Genomic DNA, 21588 nt, shown 5'->3' with positions numbered 1-21588 from the left:
AGTTTTGGGTGTTTTGTGTCACTTTCTTGTGCATTGTTTGAATTTGTGAAGTCATCTTATTTAATTAAATTTCTAGTAGAGATTTTTATAAGAGAGTATATAACGGGAATCTGTTTAGTTCAAGGGTAGGAACCAAGGAGAATTTAGTTCTACACGGGATGGGTACGGCGGGCAGTTTAAACCGCCGGATGTGACGTTTGGACAAGCCTGTTTAGTCGTTTTTTCGGTTGGTTTTCAGGTGTTAAAAACTTCGGGGATATATTGCGTCTTTCTGGCGATTTAATCGGCGTTTCTAAGATGAATTTGCATGTGTGTTAACGTTTTAAATATCTCCTTAATATATCTGTGTAAAAGTCGTTATGGTGGTGATGCTAGCGCCGAACGGAGCTGCTACCTGCCGTTTACTGTTGGGGAATGTCCACCAACATATTTAAAGAAAATGAAGAGAAAAGTAGCCAGATTAAGACTGAGCCCTAATGAAGAGGCTCGGATAGTAAGAGAGGAGCATGAAAGAAGGAGAAAACTACGAATACAGCAGGTAACTAACGCAGGTGTATCAACAAGTTCTTTTCAGTGGTTTCTGATCAACGAACACCATAGTTAACTGTGTCTGTTTACTGTGAAATGGTCTCTGCCTGATGTTTCAGGTTTCAAAATCAAGAATGAACAGGCTCGACTGAGCCTCAGTTTTATCAGCTCTGATTTCGTGTTCAAAAACAGATTTGTCCTGGTTCAGTTTGTTAGGCTCATTCAAGACAAGCATTTCAAAATAAGCCTCGCGTTTTAAGGCTACCTTTATGAAAAACACCTGTCTGGAAAGTCTTCAAACTCTGTTGTTATTTTACGTCTGAGAATGCAAATACATTTTTGCACTGACATGCAGGTTCGGGAGCAGCAGCGGTACATTGCGCTGCAGATCCGCCAGGCAGTTGAGCAGAGGCGGCAGCGTGAGCTGGAACAGCTGGCGGAGGAACTGAGGCAGGACTGGGAGCGACAGCAGAAGGAGAAACTTGACACACTGCAGAGATTATACCAGGAGAGCCTCCAGCTTCTCGGTCAGGGACACAGGAGTGCAGCAGAAAATGTAAGATAATGTCTATTTCAAGAACCACAGCAGGTATACCTTGTCTTCATGGGCCTCTTCATGGGACATTTCAGTCGGATTCAGTTAGATTCTCCATGCAAACAAGATGTAAGATACATCTGAAGGAACTGAAACTGAGATAGTGAAAGGCCAGACCAAGCAGAGCTTCTGTAACCAAGATGTGTACAAAACCATGACATGATAATAGACTCATTAGAAGACGATTGCAGGGTTCAGTTAATTGAATTTGTGTGTGTCATTTTTGATGTATTTCAACAAGGAACCTGACTTGGCAGCCATTGCTCAGAGAGAGGAGGAAAATCATGCCAAAGCAGAGGAGCGTTACAGAGAAGCCCTTAAAGAACTGAAATCACAGAGGCTTAAAGACCACGAGAGGCAGAGCCGGTGAGCAGCAGCAAAAACATTTGCTTGAAAGATGTTTACATGTTGAATGTCATCAAGAAGAATTAAGCATTAAGTCTTTTCGTTTGTTTTTTTGTAGATCCATCAATGCCAGGAAAAAGGCACTACAAGCAGAAAAGGAAAGATCGGCAAAAGTGGCCAGCCTCCCACCGCCTCCCCCTAACCCCATTCAGGTGATTCACCCGATGAGTAATATTAACAAAGCCTTGCTACCAAGTTAGAAAATACATGGAAGAGAGGGAAAAGGGCAAGAGGGAGAGAGAAACTACAAAAGAGAGAAAGATGTCCATATAACCAAAACAACTTTACGTGTCTAGTCTGTATTTCATGGTGGTTACTTAATGAATAAGAATGTATTTGTATTTGTATTTGTATTTCTGTGTATTGCAAGAATCAAGCTTTGAGGCAGTTGTGTCACTCAGAGCAGTGGGGTGTTGACTGTTTTACTGTAGGTCTCTGGGTGGGATTGAAATAAAACGACTATATTGACTAAATTGAATCTGTTGGTGAAGAATTGTGTTAAAAAGCTTTGCTCTAGTTGTTCCTGTAAACCCCATGAATAAATCCAACAGTATCCAAATCTCCATCATCTTTCAGAAGTGCTGTCATGGTCTAATATGTTTCGTTTTTTTAAAGCCAGAACATAAAGGAGATTTCACAACAAACCGGGCTCTTCTTTAGAGTGTCAGTTGGCCAGATTGGATCCTGTTTATAAATTAAACTTTGTGTCACAGTTTAGATTCTTGATGGAGTCGAGGTAACACTGTCTTCTCTTGTTCAAGCAGAACATCGATTCCAAGAAGCCACATGTGGTAAAGAAAACTGATGTGAGTGCCTACGCTGCCACGCATTACCACATGCCTGAGAGCGCAGTGGACAGAGACTTAGACACACAGCAGGTAAGCCCACTGATTATTACATGCAGTTAACATGGTTTGTTAACCCCCCAGAGTTGTCTAATCTGTACAAATGTCTACAGCTTAATGCCCATGAGGAAGCTGAGCTGGAGGTGAGAAGACTGCAGGACTTACAGAGGGAGGAAAAGAGGAGGAGAGAGGAGCAGCTTGAGAAGGCTCGCCTCAGAGGGAAGCAGGCTCTAAGAAGGGAACAGCTCATGCAGGTACAACTTACCTGTTACTGACACCAGAATTTCTCACATGTATCTGAGAGATGATTTGCTCTGATGCTGCTTGGCACCACTCTAGCAAACACTGCTGAGTGACAGCAGGACAACAGTGTACACCAAATACAGAAGACTGATCTTTGATATAATACAAAGATTGTAGTGGTTTGTATTACTGGGAGTACCTGGATGTTCTGTCTATATAATTGACACATTTGTCACATATAAACAGAACTCTGTTTGAAGATTTCCTCTAAACATGTGTAATAGTCTTGTATCAGAATGCCAAGGTGGCATGGGTATAAGATGAGAAATGTTGAAAATGAATTTATTATGTGCTTTTTTTGTGCCTGATCAGTTCTTGATGGTCTCCTTTAGGACCGTGAGCGCTTGCTTGTTGAATTGGAGCACATGCAGCAGACAGACCTGCTGAGGAGGAGACAGCAGGTGTCACAGATGCCTCCTCAGATCTTTCAGCCTCTCTATAAGAGACAGGAGATGAGGGAGGATTTCCAGAGGGAAATGGAGTTTGCCTTTGAGGACATGTATACCGGAGAGAGGAGTAAGAACTGTTCAGCGCTGCAGTATTTTGTTATGAATATGTTTTATATCAAATAGCCACAAAAAAGTATGTGCAGCTTTGTTTAAAGCCACACGGAGAATTTGGAGGTAGCCATTGTCAGAGAGCAAAATGATCACCATTCAGATGCCCCAATGCTTTTGTGAGGGGTGTACATGTATAGTTTTAATGGAGCCTCTATAAACTGCAACTTTGTCTGATCCCAGGAGTTAAAGGTGACCTGGTGGTTCAGCTGGTACCCGAGCCTCTGCCAGCTCTGTCCACAGACAGCCAGGACCAGGAGCTGGACATCACACTGGATGAAATCACCACACCAGGAACAGAAAACACACAACATGATGCTGAGCAAGAAGCCACAACCACTGGGCAGGAAACATCTGCTCAAGGTGAAGAGAAGCACCAGATATTAATAAAATGTACAGTTATGAGGTTTTAAGATTGAAAAATGTTATTCTTTGGCATTTACACAAAATCAATACACAGATCTTAGTTTACTGTAATATAGTACGTAGATTATGTCAATTCAAAGGATAAGCATCTCACTGTTACTAGCTCTGAATCAATCTCAATCTGACAGATAAAGCTAAAGAAACTCCTCTTTACCAATCTAGAAGTGCATTCAGTGTTTCTCTGTATTTGCAGTGGAACCCTCCAGACCTGCTCCTAGACGGGCGTTGAAGAAACTCCTGGACCGTATCAGAAGCCAGAGGAACCATTGGAGTGAGCACAGCAGTCACGTCCCTGCAGCTGATTCACCAACTGTCTTCACCGATCAGATCCCAGAGCGGGACACATCCATCGAGACAGGATCTCTGACCAGCGAGGAGAAGGACAAACTGGGCCCCAAGCCCCCTGAATCTGCCCAATCGCCACCGGGTAAGTCATTTACTATTATCAGCTGTAATTAAATTCTTTTGATATAAGAAAAAATAAACTTTTTTTTCCTTGCATTTAATTTGATCAGCATTGGAGACAACAGAGCAGTCAACTGCAGCAGATACTCGTCTTCCTGATGTGCTCGCCAGCAGAATCCAAGAATTTGAAGACGAACGAAAGAAAAGGGTACATGGTGATTCTTATTTACACAATACAGAGCATGAATATTTTTGTGCACAACAAATGTAGGCAAGTATGTGCTGCCTTTCATAGGTATTCAGGCAGGTTTAAATACTTGTATGTACAGAATATACAGTTGTAATAATGTAAGAACATGTTGTGAAGACACTGGAAAGTCAGTTTCTCGCTGGAAACATGCAGCATGTTGTTATGTATTCTAAAGTAGTAAATCTTTGTCTCCCTCTCTTCATGAAGGCACAGACATCACAGTTGATTGCACCTTGCCTTTGTGCATTTTGTCACATCAAATGACAACAAAGAATTTTATATTCACTGTATGGTTTACATAAGAATCCAAAGCCTGGTTCCACTGTTATCCCAGCTTTATGTGTTCTTAGTGATTGGTCAGAGTTTATTGATCCAGGTGTTCCTCATTACCTAATTAGTCCAGCCTCTAAAGTGGGAGTGTGTTCGTGGGTGCTCATGCTTTTTCAGTGGAGACTTCGCATCTCCTTCTGCATTGCAGTTTTTTTCTGTTTTGAACATGTCTTTTTTTTTTTTTTTATTCAGTAAAACAGCTGTAGACCATGGCCTGGTTCCCTGTTTTGGGGCTAACATACTGAAGACTTTCTGTAGTAAAAAATTCAAAAAGCAAAGTGAAGTTGAGCATAATGGGGGCTGGTGGATGTTGTATCTACATCCATCAGAGGAACACAGGAGCCTCGTTCACTCTGAGCTGGTGGGGAATTCCTGTGGAGAAGGATAATCCTCTGAAGTCTGCATCTCACAAGAGGGGGAGCTGCAGGTCAAGAAATACCTGGTTGCACTGGTTCAGGAACATAACAGATTTTATTATATGGGCTCTTGCTTTTTAGGCAAAACTGGGTTTATGATCAACCTTTTAGTTAATTTGTGAAAGTTTGCACCTTGGCAGCAGTCACTACTTGTTTTTGACCATTTCTTCTTTTTTGTCCAGGAAGAGGAGCTGGAGAGGGAGAAGCAGCAGCAGCTGGTTTTGCTCCAGGAGCTGGAAGAGCAGAAGGCCAAACTGGAGCAGATGCTGCTTGAGGCTCAGCAAGAGAGAGAACATTTGAAAGCTGCTGTGACCCAGGAAGTGCCTATTACCCAACAAGACTTACCTGTCCGTGATCAGGACATCACACCTGTCACTCATAGTCTAGTCACTGAGGTTGGTGAAGTTGTAAAACTATTCTCAGTTCTTTATATCACCTTTGTTGAGATCCATCGTTCAAGTTAACGATCTGTGTGTGGCTGAGAGATTTTTAAGTATGCTTGGGAATTTTCTGAAATTGTTTGACTCTTGATTTTGTCAAATTGAAATTTTGAGCACTTCAAAATTAAAATTTGGAATTTAAACAGGCAACATATATGCCATTCTCAAATCCCAATTTTTAGAAGAACTGCTGAGTCATTTACAGTATTCTATAGCGTTCAGCTCAGTACAGTTACTTCAGTGATGAATAACTGTTTCCTGTACCTCTGTACTCTGCAGCTGGAGCCTCCTGCTGGTGAAGATGACCACACCAGAAGAATCATTGAATACCAACAACGGCTGCTGGAACAAAATAGGTGTGTTAAAGCCTGATGACAAAATGCTTTTTTTTGTTATTGACTTTGTGGTTGTCATCACTTTTCTGTACTGTTATTCCTATTCATCAGATGACAGAATAATTCACCTTTCTTTTTTCTGTACTCTGTCAATGTTAACATTCAGTATATTTACCACATAGATTCATTAAAGGATGCAGTTTCAGGAGATCTAGGGTAGAGGGTCTGTTGTTTAGATTTTGAAGTCCCTTGAGGCAAATTTGTGATAACAGAACTGAATTGACTTTTACAGATCCCCCACGGAGGTAACCAGACCAACCTGTGGTAAACTTGTGCAGCAAAGACTGATTAGAAAGTTACAAAGAAAGGAACAGTTTAGTCAATATGCAGTGAAAGAGCATCTGCCTGATCACCACTGGAGACATCCTTTCTGTTTTTGTCACTCTCTCCTGAGCAGTTGCAGAGTGATGCTTTTGCACTAATATATGCCTAGATTTTAACAGCATTCTACACAGACACTAGTGGTAATGGTTCTTAAATTTTAGGAAAAAAATAACATGAATTTCACTGCACATTGGCTCAGTGTTTTCAGTATTTTAGATACTCTCTGAGGTTCACATGTTGTGGATCAATGATGAAAAGTAGCCAAATCTGAGCGCTTGGGCAATATTTGCCTCAGCCTATGATTATGCTTGAGAAGCTTTTATTCTTTTGTCTGTCTGTATTGTGTGTTTGTATGTGTGTCTTTGTCTGTCTGTATGGAGTGAATGTATATGATGTCTTTTGTGTGTGAATGTTATTTTCTGTATATTGAGCAATGATGTGAAATTACTGAACCTGAAGTGTATTTAAAAAATATACTTTTCATGATGGTTTCTACACTTGAACTGAGCTCAGTGAATCTGTGTGCGCGTACATGTACATGTCAACAAAATACAAAGTTAAACACCATTTCAGATGCCTCCTCAGATCTTTCAGCCTCTCTATAAGAGACAGGAGATGAGGATTTCCAGAGGGAGATGGAGTTAACATTCAGTATATTTACCACACAGATTCATCAAAGGATGCAGTTTCAGGAGATCTAGGGTAGAGGGTCTGTTGTATAGATTTTGAAGCCCCTTGAGGCAAATTTGTGATATTGGATGATACAGAAAAAACTGACTTGACTTTTAATCCTTCTTATTTTAGAATTCACCAGAGGTCAGTGGAGGTGGCTCGCCAGCGCCTGGAGGAATACCAGCGAGCTCTGCGAATTCGTTACAACATGACCTCCACATCGTTGCTGCCTCCTGTCATGCCTCCAGACCTCAGCCGTCCACCTCTCCACAGTACTCAGCCTGTGAGTCTTCCAACTCCTCTACAACTCCCTGCACCTCCTGCAGTGCCATCATACATTCATAATAAACCACAAAGCTCTGTGGAAGTTCCCACAAGAGAGTCAGACGTGCTGGCTTCACCTCCCCGTCTTCCTGGCTCCACTTCGAGCCTCAGCCCCAAGTTGCTGCAAGATGAAGTGGAATTTAGAGCAGACTGTTCCAAGAGCCAGAGACCAGACATCACTTCCTGGCTGAATAAAAGCATAATGGGGAGAGTAACTGAGCACCTTCCAGAGAGAGTGAGACCCTCCTTTCTCACCACAGAGCCGCTGCCTGTCAAGCTGTCCACAACACATCACTCAACCACCATCCCACTCGAGCCAACCTCTGATCCCAACCAAGCCGTTAGCACGAGCATCACAGATGGTGCACCTCTGGCTCCAGGTCATGCAGCAATTAGGCCCAGGACCATGCCACATAGCTCCCTGCAGACGGTGTCCCTGAGCTCCACAGGGGATGACACAGAGAGACAGAGGCGAGAGCTGCAGGAGGTCCAGAGACGGGTGATGGAGCAGAGGGAGGCAGTGATGCTGCAGCAGAGACAGCAAGAAGAGGAGAGACAGAGACAGGAAGAGCAACGACAGAGACAGGAAGTGGAGATGGAGCAGATGAGGCGGCAAAAGGAGACGTTGCAGGCTCTTATTCATACTGATGCACAAGTATGTGAAATCTTACCAAATCTAATCTAAAACAAAGATAGCCATGTGAACTAATAAATGGAGAGACCTAAACCCTGTCAGCTGAAATGTTTGTCTTTGATTCAGAGGATCAACTCTGCTGAAGTGACATTTTTGAATATTGCAAAAGTACAGTAAACTACAGCACATCAAAATACGACTTTCTTGTTGTATTTTCTGATTTCCAGCCAGTTCCAGAAGCTGTCAGTGAAGCGTTGGTTTCAGAGAACATTGATCAGACTCGCCTCAGATTGCTTGTGTCCCTGCTGAAAGCTATAGAGGAATCAAACGGAGGAACTTTATCACACCTACAAGACCCTCAGGAGAAAGATGGCTCTCCTCCACCATCTAGCAGTGGTGAAACAGGTAAATGACATATTACATTAAAATGCAATACTTTAGTCCTGCATTGGTAATAGTGTTGTACTTCCGTTACAAATTAAATGGCATGCACTTAGATGTATTTTAAAACACTGTAGTTTAATTGTAGAGTACATTTTAATTTTCTTTTTAAGAGCCCATAAACCAGACCAACATTCCTGTTGGACCTGCCCCAGCGTCAGTCCTCCCCTCTGGACTTCTCCCACACCCTCGAGCAGTGAAGCCCCCAGTGACCCGTGTCAGGCTTGGAATCATGGATATGATGACTGAGCAGCATGAACTCAGTGCCATTCAAGAGGTGGAGACACCAGTTAACACCAGCCAGGTCACAGGTCAGCCCCAGAAGCATATGAACATACTATTCTCATCACATGCCCAAACCATGCGTCAAGCTGTGGTTGGATTGTTGTTGTTTCCTGTTTCCAGGCCTGGAGGAGGATAGCATGACGTTTCCTTCACACACTGTAGACTGGGATCGGCAGGAGGCATCAGATTCCTCTGTGGCCTCAGACAGGAGTCTTCTTACACCCTCCGTGTCCAGCAGTGGGCAGCGGACCGCTGAAAGACCAGCCGGCTCTGGGACAAGCTCCAGCTCGAGATCCAGTCAGCTCATCTGGAGAGAGAGGCTGCTGATGGGGGCAGGATCATCTCCAGAATCTTCAGAGTCTGGTATGTAGAGGGCACATGAAGAGTGAGGGAATAAAGAATTGAGATTGGGAGGAAAATGGTAACATTTGATTTAAAAAAAAAACAAGGGTGAAAATAAAGATATTTCCACTTGGTTGGACTGTTGTTTTCCAGATTCAGTCCTGAGAAGATTCTCACAGCCTTCCTCTGACTCTGGGAGGGGAGCCGACTACTCTGGTCCTGCAATCACAACCTACAGATCCCCCACAGAGGTAACCAGACCAACCTGTGGTAAACTTGTGCAGCAAAGACTGATTAGAAAGTTACAAAGAAAGGAACAGTTTAGTCAATATGCAGTGAAAGAGCATCTGCCTGATCACCACTGGAGACATCCTTTCTGTTTTTGTCACTCTCTCCTGAGCAGTTGCAGAGTGATGCTTTTGCACTAATATATGCCTAGATTTTAACAGCATTCTACACAGACACTAGTGGTAATGGTTCTTAAATTTTAGGAAAAAATTGACTGGCTCAGTGTTTTCAGTATTTTAGATACTCTCTGAGGTTCACATGTTGTGGATCAATGATGAAAAGTAGCCAAATCTGAGCGCTTGGGCAATATTTGCCTCAGCCTATGATTATGCTTGAGAAGCTTTTATTCTTTTGTCTGTCTGTATTGTGTGTTTGTATATGTGTCTTTGTCTGCCTGTATGGAGTGAATGTATATGATGTCTTTTGTGTGTGAATGTTATTTTCTGTATACTGAGCAATGATGTGAAATTACTGAACCTGAAGTGTATTTTAATAATATACTTTTCATGATGGTTTCTACACTTGAACTGAGCTCAGTGAATCTGTGTGCGCGTACATGTACATGTCAACAAAATACAAAGTTAAACGCCATTTCCATACAGACAAAGTGCCTTACCAAAAGCCACTTGTATAGGTAGGAAAATAACAACTAAAATTGCACAAACCCCATATTAATTAATATAGAGCCTTTAAATCTTTGTGTGTGTCAGTCCCCCCATAGGCCTCCTGATTCTGATTTCCTCTCGTCTACCACCATCTCGACCGGCAGCTACATCACCACTGATCCTGAGCAAAACTTAGACACTGGTAAGCGACAAGAAGAGCGTGTCTTGTAGCATACAGTGCTTTTTTTTAATCATACTTTTGTTGATGATTTTTATTCATGCGATTGATTGTACTTCAAATCTATAAAATAATAGAATGGAAACATCCAGAAAGTAACCAGGTCATAAAATGTATCAGAAGACGAAAAAATGAACTATGAATCACTTCATAGCTCTTCATTATGTATAGTGTGATTCTGTGCTTATTCTGCCATTATTGTGGGACCAATTAGAATATGCTTCAGTTCTTCAGGCTGTTAGACCAGACTGCTGTACATGCTGTCTGTTATGTCTATCTTTAAGGTGACAGTGAGCTACTGTACAGAGGATACAGTGTATATGCACCAGAGAACATGTTAGTTTTGTTTTTAACTTTATTATAGCCTAAATCTGCTCTTTTTCTCTCCTCCCACTTCTTCTTTAGACAAATCCCCATCTGTCAGACATTGTGAGGAACAAGGACAAGCAGCACATTTACTTGACGTTTCCTCTCCATCTGGTCAAAGCTCCTGTATTAAGGACAGCTCAGCTTCAGGCCGTGCTGGTGTGGCTGTAGACTCTCTGTTTAATGACAGCAACATCCAGCACATTATAAACAAATACACAAGGGAGCTTAACATCTCCCTCAGCACCGCTGGCAAAACCACAGGTATACTACCCATAATGCACTAATGCATATTACAGGAATATCCTCAGTTTCTTTGACCTGATAGATTAATGGCAGGTGTCTGATTTGCTACAATGCTTTCAAACACCTTATTAAGGGTTTGTACAACATGTCCTTTGACTAGTTTAAGTGTTTATAGCTGTTCATACCAGCCAGATGTAATAATCATGCAAAAGTAGCACACCTCCATACACCTGGCACATTGCTGTGTGAAGGAGGTGTATTTAGACCATACACACTCACTCATATCAGAAGACCGTACCATGTTAGTACAGTGTTTTTTTTCTCCCCTCTTCAGACAGTGAAGGCTCATATATGGAGGAACCTGGATCATCACATTCCCAGCAGTCTTTGGTTCAAGCCTCGCAGAGGAGAGTGGAGGACAAAGGCGCTGCAGCTCGTCGGTCTCTCACCTCAGACACAGTCCATCCAATCCTGGAGCACTTCTCAGGCGAGGATCCATCACAGTCTGAGCATCCAGAGCAGGACTCTTTCAGGCCTCTGATTGGCCAGCTGACAGACCAGTCATCATGTCTCACTGCCGACCAGAGGGAGTCAGCCATGGAGCAACTGGTCGGTCACCCATCGGCTCACTCGTCCATGATTGGTCAACTTCCAGGTCTTCCGGTTTTAGTGAGCTCGGATCAAAGGGGATGGGATTCCACTCTGAGTCGGATGATTGATCGACTCTCCCATCAGTCCAGCTCTTATTGGCTCAGTGGTGGGCAGGACTTTTATGCAGGTCAGCTGATGGGCCAGATGGCGGTGGAGCAGTCGACCACATGGTTGAATGAAAGCCAGGAGGAGAGCCGGATGATGCCGCTGGTTGGGGAGCTGGATATTGATCAGCACAGTGGAAACTCAGGTAAAATAATGGTTGTATAGAGGAAACTGTAACTTTAAATTACAGACGAGCTCTTCTACTGATTAAGTTGAATAATCTGATTGTGGCCATTTGCCATATTTTGTTTAAAAATTAATGGATAAATGGGAGTTAAGAAATGAAATAGACTGTTGGTTGCAGTTCATCCTGAAACATTGTCCTATTTACTCTCTCTCAAAGTGGCAGGGTGGGGTGGGGGTGGTTGTGAGTTTGACAACTCATCTGCTGTTTGTAGGTGAAAGTACCCACGTGGATCTTGGTGTCATAACTGAGGTCAGTTTACCGTCATACCCAGCATTGCCTCCTGAAGCGTCATCACACAGTGCCACTATCCCAGGTGTGAGTCCACATCCAGAGGAGCAGCTGAGCCAAACCAGTCCAGTGGACCTGGGCCCAGAGAGGACAGAAGGTGAGGTTAGGATCAATTGCAAAATAACCCATGATCTTATTTAAGGTGGTTGTATCAGAGGGAGAATGTTATCATCATGTATAATATGTATATCTGTAGTCTCAGTCTCTAGCTCAGTCCAACTAGAAGTTTGATTTAATGAACTTGAGTGCAGAAGAGAAGAGTCTCACATGATCAGTTCTTTTTGCTGCTTTTTTTTTAAAAAAAAAAACCTAGTTAGAAACTTATTGGTGCATTATGTTCATGTTTATTGTAAATTTTTTAGTTTTTCCAGGCTCTGACTCATTCCACCCACTACTGGCTGAGGTCACCCACAATGAAACGGCTGACCCCTCCATGACCTTTCACCTGCTTGAACACAAAGTGCCTAACTCTCCCGAAGGACGGACAGCTGGCGAGGAGCGCAGTGTTTCCACATCTTCAGAAGAGTCTGAGACCCACGCTCAGTCCTCCGAGTCTGAACCATCACCTGAGCGACTTCGAACAGAGAAGCCTGCCTTACACGAATCTTCCCCGTGCCAGCCCCATGAATCTGTCCTCGTGTTGGAAGACACCATGAGAACTGATGTGGAGATCACAACTCTGAGTATGTCACATTTAACCATGTGTGACGAGACAGCAGCTCCAGGCATGCCGCAGCCAGCACGAGGGGCTGCAGAAAGGAGCTGCATTTCTGAAAGATCTCCAGATTCAGTCTCATTCAGTGACCTTTGTGCCAAAGAACTGAAGCCCGAGCCAGGTTCAGACCTGAAGAATGATATTCCTGCCTCAGATAAGATATTGGTATGAATACGTTTTCTTGTTCACTTTGGGGGGGGGGGATCCTCTTTCAGACATTAACTGACCATTGCAATGGCTAAAATGGAAACATCTGCCCATTAAGAGCAGTACATTACTCTGTCATGCTTGTACAGTAGATCACAGATTGTCCTTTTACTTATTTTAATAGCCAATGACGTAGCACAAGTGTTGAGCTGTGAATTTGTCATGTTTCACTGGATATCAGGAAGCAGCCAGTGAGAAGGGGATCCTGGAGCAGTCAGAGATAACACTTGTGAGCCTGACAGATACCACACTGCAGGACCAAGAGACCACCATCACTGAGGAAAAGGGACTTTGGGAAGACAAGCATCCAGATGGGGTGAGGGATGAAGGACAGAAAGACCAAGAGACGGAGGTAACTGTACGCAGTCATTCAAACACTGTTGTACTGTGATTGACGGTTCTATTAATGTTTTTTATACGTGACTTTTTGACTTCTCTTTCTGAGCTCTGAACATGAAAATTGTGTCCTGTAGGAGTCAGAATCCACATTACCAGAGGAGATGCTAGAGAAGGACCAAATGCACCCAGGTAAAATCAAAACAGTTTGGTCAATTTTTCATTCTCTCTCTCAAAAATCTGATTATTTGTCAGAACATTGTAAACTTCAACTGAAAATTGAGCCCTCCCTTCTTTCTCTCTACATTTAGTGATGTTCCTGGATTTTCAGTGGGGTGCTAGCAGAGGTCTGCAGGAGGTCAACCAGCAGAAGCGCAACGCTCTGCTCCAGAGATCATCCCGCAGGGTGGAAGACATCAAGGCCAAAGGGGCTCTTGCCAAGATTCATTCTAAGATCCAAGCTCCGTCTGAAGGCAGAGAGCAGTCTAAAGCTGAGGAATCTCAACTAGCTGCCTGTAAGGCAAAGACTAAATCAGAACCTCAGCATAAGACTAATAAGAAGTCAAAGGGAGGACAGGTGGAGCAGCAGCAAACCACTGAGAAATCTGGCTTCAACAAGCAAAAAAAGCCCCAGTTTCCCCCTCCAGGTATCTTGGCTTCATACCATTTCACACTATGATTCAAATCATTTAGAGAACCACAAGCACACCATTTGTGTCATGGCAAAAAAACAAACTATACAGACCCACATCGAACAAAAGTTTTGTCAAAGCATCTTTTGGACATTTGTACTTCTAGCACCATTTCACAATGTATTCTTCAATATGTTGGAACGCTACTTACGAAACTTGAAAACTATGTATCAAAGTCATAATTCTCACATTCAGTTCCCTGAAACGTCTTTAATCGGATCAGTTGCACTATGTTTAGCCATCAGACACCAGTGGTGTCTGTACAGGTGATGGCTCATAAGAAGCCTAATCGGATTTTTAATATTATTTATTGTAGACTGTACTACAAAGCCCCCCAAGGGTCATATGGTAGAAACAGTATTGATACCATCTGTGCAAACGCATTTAAACTATAGGGGATAAAAATATTTTGTTCAGTGTTCAACTGTAACAACAGTAGTAATTTACCTATCAAATTCAACCAATGTCCTTTTTTTCCTTCCCACTGTTTTCTATCAGTGAGTGATTCTAGGCTGCAAAAGGTGGGTGAAGTGAGGATCTGCACTCCAGAGCAAAGGAAACAGGATGTTTCTGAGATGCACCAGAGAACTCAGAGGTACTGCAAAAATATTATAGTTAACTTTTAAACTTCTATACTGTGAACTGTGAGTAAATATTACTTATCTGCACAAAATACTACACACCAACACGTGGCTCTGAATGTTTCAATTCAGAGGCTAAAACTCTGTTAATTTCCTTTTCCTTACAATTTTAAGAATCATATTTAAGAGGTTAAACCTAAAATTTGATTACATGCATTAAATTGAAATGATGTGGTTTTGATTTTAAATTAAATTTGTCTCTGTGCGATTGTGTTCTTGCAGACTGTATGAGCAGCTGGAGGAAGTGAAGCTTCAGAAAACGATCAGGAGCAGACAGGAAGCTTATGCAAAAAACAGACTGAAGGCCAAGGAGTTCCACAAGGTACCCAAAACTAAAAAAAAAAAAATCAGAGCTGCAGACATCAAGTGATGGCTTAGTTACTTCCCTGAACTGAGTTTGAACTGATACAAGAATATTTTTTCTTTACCTCTACAGAAAACTTTACAGAAGCTTCGTGCCAAGCAGACTCGGCAGTGACTGACTTTGAATGTGTTCTAGTTTTACTTTTGTAAACTTAAGTTAATTTGTAAAGTTTTATCAATAAAGCATTTAAGTTATTTGAATCTAGTTTTGCACTCAAGTTTTGAAGACTGAATCAAATTACTGTGGTTTAACAAGTATGTGGTTCCAATGGACATTTCAGGCAACATTAACTTTCAGATGAGTTTTTTTATTAAGATTAAACATTCATGAAGTCATTTACAGATACAAAGCTGACCTGTTTATACAACAAACTGAGAACAAGTCCACAGCTTTAGGCAAATTGTTCCACACTGAAGAATAAGTGAGGTCACTTTAGATTTAGCTTAGTCCTCTGTTCCAAGAATCCATCCTGCAGATGGAATAAAGTTAAATTCATATCTGTTAATGTCATCCATTTCTGATATTACAGTTTATAAGAGATCACTTGTCATCTGTGGGAAGATGTTAACCTGAAGTTATAATTCTGATTCCATGTACAAATGATGTTTTAATTCCTCAGGGTAAATGGAGAGTACAGTATCCTGTTATCAAAATGCTGTTTCAGAGGGTACTCCACCCAAAAAATAATGCAGATCTTTGGGAACAAATCCCATAAGCTCTCATGATATTTACAACATCTCTTAAAGTCTTGTCACATCATCCCCCAAATGGCCACAGACAGTTTTAGTTTTGGTGTTACAAGCTCAGTGTAGGACAGACAGAAGATCACACATGGTTCTCATTCCCACGTAAAGGCTACGATGGAGGAATATAACAGCACTTTTTTGTTCTATCTGAACTTTGCCTCGCTGAGGTTTAGAGTTTGGAGAAAGCTATCGTCTTTGGACTCTTCTTCTCCATGGCAGCCTGAGCTGATTTCATCACATCTTGAGTTTGAAGCATGCTCATGTTCCACGTGGCCTGGAAAAGGATGAACGAGGTAGTGATGAAATTCAGTGACTGAAAAAAATGGAAGCTTCGTGGTGTGACTGAGGTGAAGTGACGCTGACAAAAAAAGAAAGAAACATCCACCATTGTTTTGTTTTTTTATATGATGAGCTTACCATGTAGTCCAGGCCCTCTGCCACACTGTGGTCTCTGGCATAGATGAGGTTGATTTTGGTGCCCTGCACAGCTACGGGGCTGCGGCCAGCAATCTCCCCGGCCATCTCCAGAGCTCCAGTAATCATGGCCTCCTTATCTGGAAAAACTCGGCTGGAGAGAAAATGTGTGACTTGTCCTTAAAAATAAGTGCCAGATGCTCTTTAAAAATTACAGTACATCACAAAGTAGAGCTTTATTTTGATTGATGTGGTTGAGAATCTGCTCAACTTAAACTGGCTTCTTAATATAAAGTTCAGATGGTAGACCTAAAATTAAACACTGAGGAAATAAACTCTTTGTGGGTCTCTTGTACCACAGGCAACACCTGGGGTCTATAGACTAACACTGAAGGTCTGCATAACCAGTTTAACAAGGTTACCATGGTTGATGTAGCCTGGTCAAACATAAGCCAGCCTCTGGACACAAAAAAAACAAAGACTGCAGGCTAACCCACTGAAAATAAATAAAACAACACTTCACAGCACATGATCCAAAGATTATGGGACTGTAAGCTGTATCACCTCTACTGTCGCTAACTCCCATCATTTTATTGAATCAGCACTGACAAAATCAAATCTGTCCATCAGCTGTTTTTAAACCAAGATTAGTAAACACAATACTATTTAATGAAAAAATCTGAGTATATGATTCTGTAGATGATTTACAAGAGGATGCATTTACCTCACCAGCCCGCTGCTCTTGGCCTCATCTGCATACATCTTCCTGGCAGTCAGAGCCAACTCATTCACTAAGCTAGAGAACATGGAAGTAATCACATTACAGCGGAAACTCAAAATTGCCATGTCTGTTTTGACTAATTTAAGCCTGTTTCATCACAGAGAGATACATGATTTGACGTGTTACTGTCATTAGACTTAGACTAGACTTTATTGATCCCTTCGGGATGACTCCCTCAGGGAAATTAAGTAGATTAGTGTTCATTTTAGACTCACTGTTACAGGTCAAACCTTCAGAACTATGGAAAAGTTTTAAGCACTTTAGATGTTTACATTCTTATCCACCATACTATCAGGGAGGCATCTGATCTGTCCCAAATTCATACAGCCAGAGTAATCACTGCTGGGGTTTAGTCATTATATGATGCTTTAAATGCTTCACCTGTATTCCTACGTACACTGTTAACACTAAGCAGAAGATGTGGCCTCACACCAAGGTTCTCTTTGCTTTATTTAAATGGCTGGTTTACCTGCGGCTGCCGATGACTTTAGGAAGTCTTTGGAGAGTCCCAACATCTGCTGCAAGTCCAATATCAACTTCCTGTAAGACCAAACCGCCACGTTACATCATCCCCCAGTATCATATCAGACCTGTATCCTTTAATATAGCAAGGAGTCTATTTATGCTTTATAGATCAAAAAGCTATATCCTTGTTTCAGTTTTACATTCTTGAAAACTATCCTAATTTTTTTTTCACGATTTTGGTCTTAATTATTCATCTATCACTTATTTTCCCCAAGTAACATTTCCTGTTTTCTGCATTTTCAAATTATGAACACTGGATGGACATGTACTTACCTTTACCTGGAACCAGGTGTCCTGGGTACACAGACGGATGTCACAGGCTGTAATCAGGTCAACACCTTCCAGAGCATAACATCCACAGTCAACATGACAGTGTGTAAGAGTTTTAAACGTAAAGCAATATTCAGATACAAGAAACTCACTTTCTTTGATTCATAATGAAAGAATGTTCATATAATCAATGATTCTTAACTAATAACATGCAGGTTATTGAACAATCACTGTAATCTGTGGTTGCCTATACTTAAACATGACAAAATGTACTACACAAGATGAAGTTTATACACTAAAAAAAGAACCAAGCCAGATTTAGTTGGAAACACTCTTGAGCTAAATGCCAGACAAAATAACACATATACTGTAAAATGAGACTAATGTCCATGAATCTGTTGCAGACACACTTATCTCATGTAGCTGCAATCACATTATCAGCCAATCATGTGAATGATCGTTGTTGCAACCCTTTGCTCAGTTTGGATTTATTTCAAAATAAGAGCGCACTGTTATTCAAGAGAACTTCATCCAGGATTAACAAATCAATCCTCAAACTGCTCTCAAAGACAGGATTACTTTAACCTGGTAAGAACACGTAAGCCTGAATTAGTTAAGCCACATCTGAAGAACAGGACCCAGGCCTGGATCAGGTTAGCCAAACAGCATCCGTTGTCATGGCAATCTACTCTGATTATAACGGAGCCTGCTCTGTGACACAGGAAAACCAAAGGTAAGTCCAAAGACAGCTGGCTAACACACTAATCTTACTCTGTCTACTTATGGTTGCACTATAATGATGTCTCACCTCCTCCAATACAGGCTCCATGGACGGCCACCACAACAGGCTTTGGACACTAGAAGAAGAAAACAATAATAGTAACGGAACATCTTTTGGGTTTTGGCCTGCAGATTGGTCAAAACAAGCATTTAGACGTAATAACTTTGCAATTTGGGAAAATGCTTTTTTTCACTTTCTTCTAGAATAAATCAATATCAATTAATCAACAAAATAACTGGTAGATGAGTCATTAGTTGCAGCCCTACTTTTAATTCCTTTGTGTGATAAACAAAACCACACAACACAGGTCAGACCTTCTCTATGACGGAAAATGTCTCCTGATACTTGGTGATCTTTTGTCTGAGGTTCCAGGAAATTCTGGCTGTGTCGTCGCCCTGTGGCTGGAGTACGTCGCTGGCCATGTCCATCAGGTCAATACCTGGACAGTATTACAACACAGACAATAAACACAACTCTACCACAAAAACAGTATCATTGAAAAACGTAAACTGCCTGATACTCACCAGCTGTGAAGATCTTTCCTGCTCCAGAAACCACCACCACTCTGCAGTCTGGGTCTCCTGCTATCTCATTAAAGCAGTCCACCATCTCACTGGGAGAAAAAAAAACAAAAACAAAAAAACACTGGGAAATAAATGTTGGGAAACTATAATATAAGTATAAATATGTTGTATAAATAAGAGTCCCAGTGGTTGCCTTTTGAACATGAGTTAAATGTTGGAACAAAGAAAACCACAGTGTTGCTTACTTGTGCAATAAAAATACATTAAATATATCCGTGGGTAGGGTTAGGGTATCCATATATTTATGAAATATGGGGATTTATCAAATGTAAACAGAGTGCTGCAACAAATGACTGCATCTTGAATTGAAACAGATTCCTGCCTCCAGAAAGCTTTGTTCATGGCGTTGAGTTTCTCAGGGCGGTGAAGCTCCACATGTGTGATGGACTCTGCTGGGTGACTGATGGCCAGGGTGGTGTAAGCAGAGGCGGGACCACCTGACGACGACATGGCCCTGACCACAGACTGACTTGGCAACCTCAACCCCCTGTCTGAGAGAAAAGAGACAGAACGATAAGAACAACAGAACAAGTTCATCCTGTGAGTGACAAGAAAATAAGTTGTTTTTAGAAAAGAGATCAGCGGAGGCAGAGGCTTTAGGTGGATATCAAATATTCTGATCCCAGCTTTTCAAATTATGAGGATTAGATGATCAACTGTGATTGACTCTCTCTGGGTTTTTGAACTGAGGGCGAGTATTTAAATGGGTTTTTGAACAGTCTCCACTGTCACTGGTGTTTAGGGCTGCTACAAACCATTACATTTCCATTATCATTTTTTGATTAATTGTTTTGCTTATGAAATCCCAGAAGGTTGTGAAAAATGTCTGTTTTCATTTCCCTTTCTAGTTTTGTCTTGATCAACAAACAACCACAGATATTCAGATTTTTAAGAAAACAAATTTGACATTTTTGTCTTTGAAAATTACTAAAAGGATCATCTGATTATAAAAATGGTCTCTAATTCATTTCCTGTTGATCAGCCAGTCAATTCATCGAGCAATCATTGCAACTCTACACAGTTTTAATAACCGAGTCATTGTTTCAGTTATTTTACAAGCAAATACGCCAAACATTCTCTATTTCCACTTTCTTTGTCTGTTGGAAAACAAGCTGTTTAATTACATCACCTTAGACTTTTGGAAACGGTGTTTTTCATTGACTTAACTATTTATCAATTAATCAAGAAGATGATCAGCATGTTAATTGTTAATGCACACTAATAAATATGAAGCAACCATTGTGTGAAATATAATAAAACACAGATGAGCTCCTGGTGCACCGGTGACCTTTCACCTACTTAGCCTTCAAACCCTCTGTTACCCTCAGTTAAGGAAATAATCATCGACAAACTAGTGCGAATTAATAGACGTGACAAACATGTGTAAAGCTAACATCTGGAGCACAATGAAGAATAACACATTGTCTTTAATAACACAACAAACAGCCAACGAGCACACAAACCACTGACACTTACATTTCGTGAGAGCTGACCTGACAATGACTGACAACATCGCGGGTTTGCAGGTTGCAGAGTCCAGAGTCTTTAGAGATCAATAAAGCTGCAGTGGACAGAGAGAGCTGGCTCACTTCACCTGCTGCTCAGGTGACTGACGTTAGCCTGGAGCTAACTGACGCTAACTGCTTAAATGTCTTACCCAAAGTCTTTGGGGTAAAGGTCCCTGGCTGCGCGCCAGCAAACGTACGGAAGCAGATATAAATTACTACTGTATTCAACTGAAGTTAAGTTGCAGCTTGTATCCCATATATAAACATAACTCTGTACAAAAAAAACAAAAAAAACAAATCAAAGTTTGAGTAACCCTTTGTTAACTAGCTTAGCATAGCCTAATTTCCAGCCTGATACGGTGGCTGACAAGGTTCAAGAAGATCAACTGTCAAAAAGCTACGGAGGGGATGTTTCAGTGGTGCTATCTTATTACCTCGATAACTTTTGTATACTACTGTCAATAATATATATAAATATAACATTTTACTTGCACTAGCTTAGAAAATCAGTTCACAAAAGCAGCAGTGGTTATTGTAAACTGGTTTCTTAAAGAATAAACCAGTATCATAAAATCCAAGTATCTCTTCATAATATTCAGATTTTATGATAAGTCCAAATAAAGGTGTGTTTTTTTTTTTTTTTACTCATTTTAACAGGTTCTCATCAACGTGACTGTAGTGAAATCAAATTGTGGAAATATTTCAAAGATTTATAATATCTGCTCCATCTGTCACCCTCTTTTGCTTAAGTGTAATTTTCTGGTTGAGTGGGAAACTTACAAAAATATTAAAACTTATGTGAGCAAATAATGCAAATAGTTTATGCAAGTATCTCTGTTTCATACAAATTAATCCATACATTTATTTAGTTGATTCTCAGTATTCAGTAGTACACTTGTGAATTAATTGTATAGAGATGGATAGTACACTGTAAGAAATTATTAAATGTCATTGAAGTGAAAACTTTGGACAGTGCCTCCCCCTCTTGCTTCTGTTCTCCTGTCCTTAATATTTTATTTTTTATTTCTCTTCCCCTTTTCTGTCTCTCCTACAGTGTGCTAGTCTTTGCAACATTCAAGCCTGACAGAACGAACTTAAGCAGCCACTAATAGAGGCCAGGAGACATTAAAAGG

General features: G+C 41.2%; 2 protein-coding genes across 2 annotated transcripts; one reads left to right on the top strand and one right to left on the bottom strand.

Annotated features, from left to right (window-relative positions):
* Positions 1-172: 172 nt before the first annotated feature.
* On the top strand, positions 173-15050 carry cep295 (centrosomal protein 295). The gene is made up of 28 exons (XM_018660507.2): positions 173-538; positions 884-1084; positions 1365-1489; positions 1587-1680; positions 2293-2406; positions 2487-2627; positions 3009-3192; positions 3417-3596; positions 3853-4086; positions 4175-4272; positions 5243-5455; positions 5780-5856; positions 7024-7870; positions 8077-8254; positions 8404-8601; positions 8696-8938; positions 9071-9168; positions 9916-10012; positions 10454-10678; positions 10995-11561; positions 11815-11988; positions 12254-12771; positions 12995-13165; positions 13287-13341; positions 13461-13796; positions 14340-14436; positions 14705-14804; positions 14919-15050. Exons 1-28 carry the CDS (start codon positions 308-310, stop codon positions 14958-14960), a joined length of 5838 nt encoding a protein of 1945 aa, XP_018516023.1. The 5' UTR covers positions 173-307; the 3' UTR covers positions 14961-15050.
* Positions 15051-15132: 82 nt separating this feature from the next.
* On the bottom strand, positions 15133-20817 carry ech1 (enoyl CoA hydratase 1, peroxisomal). The gene is made up of 10 exons (XM_018660513.2): positions 20424-20817; positions 19270-19438; positions 18888-18976; positions 18678-18802; positions 18391-18439; positions 17586-17650; positions 17257-17327; positions 16731-16802; positions 16010-16160; positions 15133-15866 (listed from the first exon to the last, which is right to left on the bottom strand). Exons 1-10 carry the CDS (start codon positions 20458-20460, stop codon positions 15762-15764), a joined length of 933 nt encoding a protein of 310 aa, XP_018516029.1. The 5' UTR covers positions 20461-20817; the 3' UTR covers positions 15133-15761.
* Positions 20818-21588: the final 771 nt, after the last annotated feature.

Source organism: Lates calcarifer, linkage group LG21, assembly GCF_001640805.2.
Source record: "Lates calcarifer isolate ASB-BC8 linkage group LG21, TLL_Latcal_v3, whole genome shotgun sequence".
Taxonomy (NCBI): domain Eukaryota; kingdom Metazoa; phylum Chordata; class Actinopteri; family Centropomidae; genus Lates; species Lates calcarifer.
This window is presented reverse-complemented; position numbering and strand designations above follow the sequence as displayed.